The sequence below is a fragment of the Sinocyclocheilus anshuiensis genome, unplaced genomic scaffold, assembly GCF_001515605.1.
Source record: "Sinocyclocheilus anshuiensis isolate Anshui unplaced genomic scaffold, SAMN03320099.WGS_v1.1 scaffold676, whole genome shotgun sequence".
In the NCBI taxonomy this organism is placed as follows: Eukaryota; Metazoa; Chordata; class Actinopteri; order Cypriniformes; family Cyprinidae; genus Sinocyclocheilus; species Sinocyclocheilus anshuiensis.
This window is the reverse complement of record NW_015558579.1, coordinates 1,438,055-1,447,151: the sequence shown is the minus strand read 5'-3', so window position 1 is coordinate 1,447,151 and position 9,097 is coordinate 1,438,055. Positions and strand designations below refer to the sequence as shown.

The 9,097-nt window shown below is 34.5% G+C and overlaps 1 protein-coding gene across 2 annotated transcripts in view; it reads left to right on the top strand.

The window, feature by feature from the left end:
• The first annotated feature begins 211 nt into the window (after positions 1 to 211).
• Positions 212 to 9,097, top strand: part of LOC107679772 (putative Polycomb group protein ASXL2) — a 23,733-nt gene continuing 14,847 nt past the window's right edge. Inside the window, exons 1-5 of one of the 2 annotated variants that reach the window (XM_016475409.1) lie at positions 212 to 384; positions 3,696 to 3,778; positions 3,978 to 3,980; positions 5,239 to 5,347; positions 6,876 to 7,020. In XM_016475409.1, the coding sequence (XP_016330895.1) occupies positions 328 to 384; positions 3,696 to 3,778; positions 3,978 to 3,980; positions 5,239 to 5,347; positions 6,876 to 7,020 (397 nt within the window). In that variant the 5' untranslated portion in view covers positions 212 to 327. The remainder of the gene's footprint in view (positions 385 to 3,695; positions 3,779 to 3,977; positions 3,981 to 5,238; positions 5,348 to 6,875; positions 7,021 to 9,097) is intronic. The other variant, XM_016475410.1, reaches the window with a different exon arrangement.

Below are 9,097 nucleotides of genomic sequence, written 5' to 3'. Positions count from 1 at the left end.
CCACGATTGTGAATAGCATCTGTTACATGCATCGCTTGTCATTTGACCGGAATAAACACTTTAAATTGATACTATGAGTAAGCGTGTGTATCTGTTTTGGAGTTTGAAACGTTTATACAATGAAAACAATGGCCAGACAAGCCTTAGGTAGGTGGTTTCCCCTGAACTATCATCGTACAGTAAGATGACGTTTCCACGAGGGTCACGTGATTAGTCTCTTACAGTAAAAACCCAATATGGCAGAGATGGCAGGTCTTGCACGGTAACTAAAGCAACATCAACACTTTCTACACCACCCAGGTCGATTTTGCGCGACCGACCGCAGACATGAGGGAAAGACAGAAGAAGAAAAAGGGGAGGACGTGGGCAGAGGCCGCCAAAACGGTAAAACCGAAGACTTCTTGAGCGTTTGTTTAGCTTGTTTTCGCCTTGTGCTCCCACTTGTACAACTGTGTTTATGAGTTCATGACCCGCTGGTGTAGCCTAAGTATTGCGTATGCATTTCGGGGCCTGGTTTCGGTTGGCGTTGTTAAAAGTGCATTTAGATCCATACAATGCCTAAGTGTGACATAATGCATGCATGAAATGGTTTTCTTTACAATTACGTACCATTTGGGAACTTTTGATCCGGGTAGTGATTTCGTGAAGCGTCTGTAGCATGACGGTTCGTGTCAGTTGCTAGCTCAGGCGAGGCAGCTTAGCGCGCTTATACAGACTAGTGACACTTCGCTGTTAGCCAGTTAGCTTAGCTCACCTAAACCCGCATAAACAACCCAGTACTGCCATTAACCTCTCGAGGACACAACAATATTACTGTACTTTTGAATTCGTCTGTGTTTTCTGCTGTAAAAGATCATAATCATCGCTCGCTTGAGTATGTTGTGTCGGTAGACACCGCTAGCTTGTCAAACGCAGCTTGTTTACTTTTGTGCGTCCGTGTTTTTATATGATATCTTAAATTAGCGGAACTTTCCGCATTGCTGTTGAATATAACTTTAGACCCAGGCTGTAATATGCGACATACGAAGTTGATACACTGTAACTGATACAAGTGTCTTCAAACTAAAGTTCCACGTTTGTTTACAGCTTCTGATTATGCACTTGTTTTGCGAAGTCCGATTTGTGCACCAATTTTCAGTCGGATCTTTTAATGAATCGGTTTACCACGAATCTGACTTAACCGTTTGTTTACGAATTGTTCTGAATCAAACCTTTTTTGGACGTGTCTAACTCTAAAAGTGATTAGCTCACCCACACGTGTCTAATTCGTAATTAAAGACAGTTAAAAAAGTAGGCTACGTTATAACAGGTTTGCACTGCAGTATGTTGAACTTGGAAGATTACAATAAATAAGCTATTAATAAGACTTAAAGTCGGCATGAAGTGAAAATGATCCATATCTGTTTTATAAACTAATTTTATATGTCTTATTGTGAACAGTTTATACGTGCATGTGTTAAATTTTGACTTTGTGCAATCAAAATGTAATAACTCGCTGTTCTTTATTTAATGAATCAATCAACAAATAAATATACAATATAACAGAGTACCAACCAACAGTAGATACAAAAAAACCAACAACTCGATCTAGAAACAACAGTCTTCTCTTTGGTGACGTATGCAGGACGTGTCCAATCATTTAGGGGCATTTTCACAACGTTGCTTTCAACTAAAAATGTTCATTTACACCAATGGCAGTTTGGGGACCTGAAAAATCAAATGGTTTTCAAACTGCAGGTTTTTAAAAAGGATACTCTTATCATCAATCTAAACTACAAAAATGCAAATGTATAAAAATGGTAACGTCCTTCGCATGCGTATTGTGTGTTCAGTTTACAGGTATGTATGCAGGCGTGTAGTGTTTATTTACAACGTGACCGCCAACTACTGGTCTGGCATACATAATATAGCATTTAGTTTTTGCCGATCCGTGTGAACGGGTATCGTTTTGAAAATGCTGTCATCTGTACACAAAACTTTTAAAAAGCACAAAGGAAATTTTTGCTTTTCAGTTTTTAGTATGTTATTGTGTAAACACAAAAATTAAATTGTAAAAGTCCACTTTTGAGTGCAGCACCTACATCTCAACATACAATCAATAACCAATGCATAGAACCAAGTCTCCACTTGGTTTTTCTGTTTCAATAATCCGTTGCACTCAGACGTAAATCACAGCACACAACAAAAGATCTGTTGCTACTTCCATTTCATCATGGCTTCAGTTGAAAAAAAAAAACTGTATGAGCCTACAAAAGTTTTACAACATAAAGAACCTCTGAAACTGTTTTTTTTAAACAATTTTTTTAAGGAACTGTTCGAAAGAACTCATTTGAGAAAATGAGTCAGATCTTCCATTATTAGTACAAAAATAAAGCACACAGACTAGTAGCTGTCATTGGTAGGCATTTTTCCATTCAAACTGATCTATATAGTATACAAAAGAGGCTTATGGGGAAAATACAGATGTGCAGGTATTTGCTATTTCTTACATATTATAATACACTTTACTATTAATAAAACTCAATACAATGGCCACAAAAGATAAGTGGAATCTTTAAATGGACCCCTTAAAATGCATGTGTGTCTTTGCATTAAATAACAAATATCAAACCCTATTAAAATGCATTAAAAAAATGTTTTGTGTGAACTTGAAACTGGCTTCATACATCTACCTGCTGTGCAAAAATGTCTCCGAAATGAAAAGTTGTTTCTGAGAAAAGGTCTGACATCATTTAATTGCAGATGGTGAAATTCATAGATTTGTAAAAGAGACTGAAGTGTCCAGCAGGACTGTTATTGCTAACTATAACTAAAACCATAAAAAGTCATCATTTGAAATAAATTAAAATATTCAAACAGTTCAACTTATTTTATTTCAACTGGTTGCCAAGCCAATATTTCTTATTTTCATTTCATTTAAATTGAGGTACTAAAATGTAAATGACAAAACACAACAAAATTACAAAAACTTTATCTATTATTAAATTGAAAACAAAAAAGTAAAATCTATAGTAGTACATCAATAGTAATAAAATATCACTGGTTTTCAGATACATTGTGGTGGCCATTGTATGTGCCTTGTGTCTAAGAAACTGGGTTTCATGTAAGCAAATGCATGGATGAATAAATGTACTTTCCTGACCAAAGTAAGTGAAGTGACATGTGGCCAAGAATGGTGACCCATACTCGGGATTAGTGCTCTGCATTTATGCCATCCAAAGTACACACACACACCGTGAACACACACCCGGAGCAGTGGGCAGCCATTTTTTTTTGCTGCAGCGCCCGGGGAGCAGTTGGGGGTTCGGTGCCTTGCTCAAGGGCACCTCATGGTATTGAAGGTGGGAGAGAGCGCTGTACATTCACCCCCCCCAGCAGCTGACTTCATGTGTGCCTAAAAGCCACAGATCACTTGGAATGTCTGGAGTCCGTTTGCATTTCCCAAACTCGAAACACGACCACTTTTGAATGTAACTCTCTCACCCAAGCTAACATGTTTCTCTGACCCAATCAGAAGTAGGTCAGTTTCACAGAGAGGGTTGTCTGTTTCGGTGAGGTCAACTAATGATAGAATTCGAAGTCATTACTGTTTAACCAAACCTCCTTTTTAAACTGACCATCAGATCGAATTCATTCTTTCTCTGCGGTTGAGTCACTGCTGAATTGTTCACTTGTTTCCGTAATACTGTTCACAGGTGCTTGAGAAGTACCCCAACACACCGATGAGTCATAAAGAGATCCTGCAAGTGATTCAGAGAGAAAGGCTTAAGGAGATAAGGTGAGGTCATTTTACAGAGTATTTTTTTTTTAAATTAAAATAGCAATTTCTTTATCACACACTTTACTACAGATTGTGCATCATATACATTTTTTGTTTTATTTATTGTATTTTTTTATGTGGCCACATATCTAATTTATCTCTTTTACATCTTTTACATATCTTTTTTTTTTTGTTTCATTTCTCTGTTGTCTTCCAGAAGGTAAGATTATACAGTAGTACATCCTCCCCTCCAACTAACTTAAATCCATTAGCCAAGCCCTATGCATGTTATTAACATGTCCCCACTTGACACAGCATGCAAAGGGACTCCCAAGAGTGAGGACCTAATGGCCGTGGCTTTGACCATAGTGCTTGTCCTCAGAAATGGCTAGTGACTTGTTGTGCTTCTGCCAGATTTGCTGTGTTGAAGATGCTACATAATAGCTATATTAAATAAATGTAACCTCCTTAAGCCTGTTTTATTGTCATTGCGATTATTTTTTAAAATACTGTAGACTAAAACTAATCAGTAGTTTTCTTGAGAAGACACATAGTACAAAACAAAATGTAGAAAATATAAGTCACTTTTGTTCCTTGAAATAAAGTTGACATGAAATAAGATAAAATATAAATTCGGATGAAAAACTGAAAATGAAAAATGTTGCATCAACAACTAACTGAAATAAGTTCAAGCACTAAATCACTAACTGCAAGTAAATAAAAACTAAAACTAAACTGTCTAAACTAAACCAAAACTGAATAAAAATAAAAACATATTTAACCTAAATAGTAAAAAATAAAATGACAAAAGCACAGAACAGAATAACTAAAATTTCAACTAAAATTAAAATAATATAATATGGAAATATAAAAATAATAGCTAGTTAAAAATATATTTATTAAAACAATTAATAGTATATAAATAATAAAAAAAAAACAGAGCTTCCTTTCACATACAAACTACAATTTACCTAAGTTATTTATTTATTTTTGGCTTTACATTTACTTTATATTTTCTTTGAAAGATTGTCTTAAAGTACTGAATTTTAATGTCTGTGTATATTATGTGCCTTGACAATTTCTCCTCAGTAGGTAGCAAAGGTTGTATATTAAAATATTATATAGAAATGTTTGTAGTAGTTTGCACTATAGTATAATTTACCTGAATTTTGTATATTTTGCATTGTGCTGCACAGTTAGAAATGGAAGACACACAGCAAATAACACTTCTAATATGTTTATGCCAAGATCAAAAGCCAGACATTTTTAGTCATTTTTTAGCCATATTCAGTCATTCAGACATAATGTAGCATGTTTTCAGTATTTTTAAATAAAGTAATTTTACTTTATTTAAATTTATTTTGACATACATACACAAATATCTTTAAATCAACCACTGAACTGTGATCTTTGTTGCAGCTTTTCAGTTGTGTGAAGCCAGTGATTGATTTAATCAGCTGTTTTGTTTTTTATTCCAGTGGAACGTCGCCTCTTGCCTGTCTCAATGCCATGCTCCATACAAACTCACGTGGAGAGGAAGGGATCTTCTACAAGGTCCCAGGCAGAATGGGAGTCTATACACTGAAGGTAAACATACTTAAACATAACCAGAATCTCACAGAAACTCTCATAAAATAAATGTTTCTTACCTGAACACAATTCCTGTAGCTCAACATGGTGTTAGCATCACTACAATCATAGATTCGATTTTCAGAAGATACACAGAGTGCAGCAGTTGGGTTCTGGAAGTACAGTAAAAACTCCATGAAACTCCATAAACACCATTTTCCCCATAAGGAAAGTGATTTTTAACAGTAAATTGTAAACCCTTAAAGACAGAGCTGTTATGAGCTCCAAGGTTATTACTCTATCCCCCGGTTTCACAGACAAGGCTTAAGCCTAGCCCCAGACTAAAATGTAATTCTGAGCTGTTTCAACTGAAATAAATTTGCACTGACTGATCTTAAAACATATCAGTGCCTTTGTTTTGTCTCAAGATGCACACCAGTAATGTTTTTTCTAAGCCATGTTAATAAAAATTACTTAAATGTCCTAATTGAACTATGGCCTAATCCTGGTTTAGTCTAAGCCCTGTCTGTGAAACCGGGCCTATATGCTTTTGTTTAAGCCATCTATTCACATTATTTCAATTTTATGTTTAGAATGTTTAAAATAATCATGTTTAACAGCATAATTTGTTGTAAAAAACTACATTACCCATAATGCTGTGCAGAAAATTCATCCAATCAGAGTCGCAGTGAGCAAATTATGCCAAAAAAGATATGCATGTATATAGTTAAAAAAAACATGTTATATTTGTATATTAAATATATTTATATATAATATATAATATAAATTATATAAATATAAATAAATACATGTAAATATTTTCAAAATATATAGTGTATGAGCGTGTATTTATATATACATTATAAATATACACAGTACACACACATATATTATGTAAACAAAAACTTTTATTTTGGATGCGATTACAGCACTTATATATATATATATATATATAACAAAACATAAAATATATTGTTTTCACCAATATAATGTTTTTTAATTTGATTGTCATTTTTTATATTTCTTGGGATTGTAGTTTTTTCCTTCACTAAAGTTGTTAGGTACACAATTTTTTTTTTTGTTGGACTTTCAAATACTTTTTGCCTTAAATAAAAGTTTGTAGTGTTGTGGTTCACCTCATAGCTGGTTTGCTTGTTTTATGATTATAACGCTTTAACAGAGCATTTTTCAAAATAAAATGCGAAGAAAAAATGCTTCCAGAACCAACGCCACGGAAAAAGTGAACACACATTAATTCACTATGTACTGCTGCTAACATGTCTACCTTGAATGAAAAGTAAATATAAATGTGGGGTTTCGATTGCTTTGGTTTGTTCATACAGTTCTGCTGACTGACATGAATATTTATTATACCACTATTATAATTAATGCTCAATTAACGTTCGTGTAACATGTCCCAATTCTCCCAATGATCTATTAAATGTATTAATTAACATTAACTGTTTGATCAGATTCAGATGAGCTGTTTTAATGGAAATTAGTGTTGGGCATGTGATGTGTATGGCTTGTGTTTGTATGTGAGCAGAAGGACATTGGAGACGTGGTGAAGGAACTGTCAGAAGATGCTTCAGAGGACAGCAGTGATAACATGTCTGATACCCGAAGCACAGAAAATACCAGCACCACTACCTACAGCAAAGATGGACGCAGAGGAAGGTGGAAGAGGAGAGGTACCACATTTAATTAATTATGTACTGTATAGCCATAATTAGAGCTGGAGTGTACAGTTTTTGCATCCCTAGTGTAACCAAATAGAACTGCAGAATTAATAGTACAGGTTTCAAACAGGTTTCCTGAACATTCCACCTGTCATACCTTGCAATGATATTACCAAAGTGCTACTTCTACTTCTGGGGGGAATTAACATACAGACAGCTTGTGTCTGTATATTAAACTGGGATTTGAACATTTAACATATAATTTCTTACTTAAATGCATTATACTCTATCATCCAAATGTGTGGGGTTGGCAAGTTTTGAAATAACTTGCTTTTGCTCACCAAGGCTGCATTTTCTTTCTTTTTGTGTGCAAAAATACAGTAAAAAGGTAATATTGTGAAATAATTTAACAATTTAAATTAATAGTTTTCTATTTTAATATACTTTCAAATGTAACTTTTTTTTTTGTGATGGCAAAACTGAATTTTCAGCATCTTTACTCCAGTCTTCAGTGTCACAGGAAACAGTTGTGCTGCATAATATTTTTGTGGAAACCATTATTTTTTTTTCAGGATTCTTTGATAAATAGAAAGTTAAAAAGAACAGCATTTATTTAAAAAAATGTTTTGTAACATTATACATGTATTTACAGAATAAAAATGTGTCTTTGCTTTAATGTGTCCTTGCTGGAAAAGTATCCACTTCCTGAAAAAAACATCACTGACCCCAAATTTTTGAACGGCAGTGTACAGTTAAATATTTATTTACAAATATATTAAAATATTAATGCTCTACAACTTACATACTGTACTAGATAATCAGGTTAGAAACAAAGACCATTGCCTTTTAAAATTAAACAGCTATAAATTACATTTTAATTCAAGTGTAACTTAGGGCTGTTTATGACTGTGCCTCTTGAAATATCTCATAGTTGTTTGGGAGAACATTTTTTTAAAGGTGACATATTATGCCCCTTTTTACAATATGTAATATAAGTCTCTGGTGTCCACAGAATGTGTCTGTGAAGTTTCAGCTCAAAATACTCCACAGATCATTTATTATATAATTTTGAAAGTGCCTATTTTGAGTGGAAGAATAGAATAGAGAATAGAATAGAGAATAGAGCTGTGCCTTTACAGCTCGTATCTGCTAAAAACATCTGTTTGGGTTCTGATTATCATGTTTATCGCGTTGAAGTCATGCGTTTTAAACCATATGAGTTAAAACTTCAGATATAAGGTTTTCTGAGCTAACACATCCGAAGCACATGGACAGAAAGCTGCTGTCACAGCATGTGAGTACTAAGTTAAAAACACACGAGTTACAAAAACAGTCGGTAATGTCTGTGAAGGTAAACAGCTGGGAAATAAATTGCTTGTTTATTTTAGATCTGTGTGGCAGCAGCAATATACAGTAGATATAAGTCTCTGGTGTCCCCAGAATGTGTCTGTGAAGTTTCAGCTCAAAATACTCCACAGATCATTTATTATATAATTTTGAAAGTGCCTATTTTGAGTGGAAGAATAGAATAGAGAATAGAATAGAGAATAGAGCTGTGCCTTTACAGCTCGTATCTGCTAAAAACATCTGTTTGGGTTCTGATTATCATGTTTATCGCGTTGAAGTCATGCGTTTTAAACCATATGAGTTAAAACTTCAGATATAAGGTTTTCTGAGCTAACACATCCGAAGCACATGGACAGAAAGCTGCTGTCACAGCACTCTAAATAGTGTTCTGTGCTCGTCTGTGCAGCCAATGACAGAACGGTTAGCATGTTTTGCTCAAACTTTCGCCATGGCATTAGAACTGGTACAACGTTGTCGCTTGCGAAATCAAAATGATGGTGCCTTGAGTGGAAGTTTACAGATTAAGGGGCGGTAATATTATAATGAGATTCCTTTGCCACATCACCAAGGGAGCGAAATTAGACGCGCTAATTTTCTCAGAAGCTTGCAGAAAATGCTTACCAAAACAAAGTTACTGGGTTAATATTTTTCACGTTTCCTTGGTTGGTAGATGCACCAGGGACCTGATTATAGCACTTAAAACCTGAAAAAGTCAGATTTTCATGATATGTCACCTTTAAAG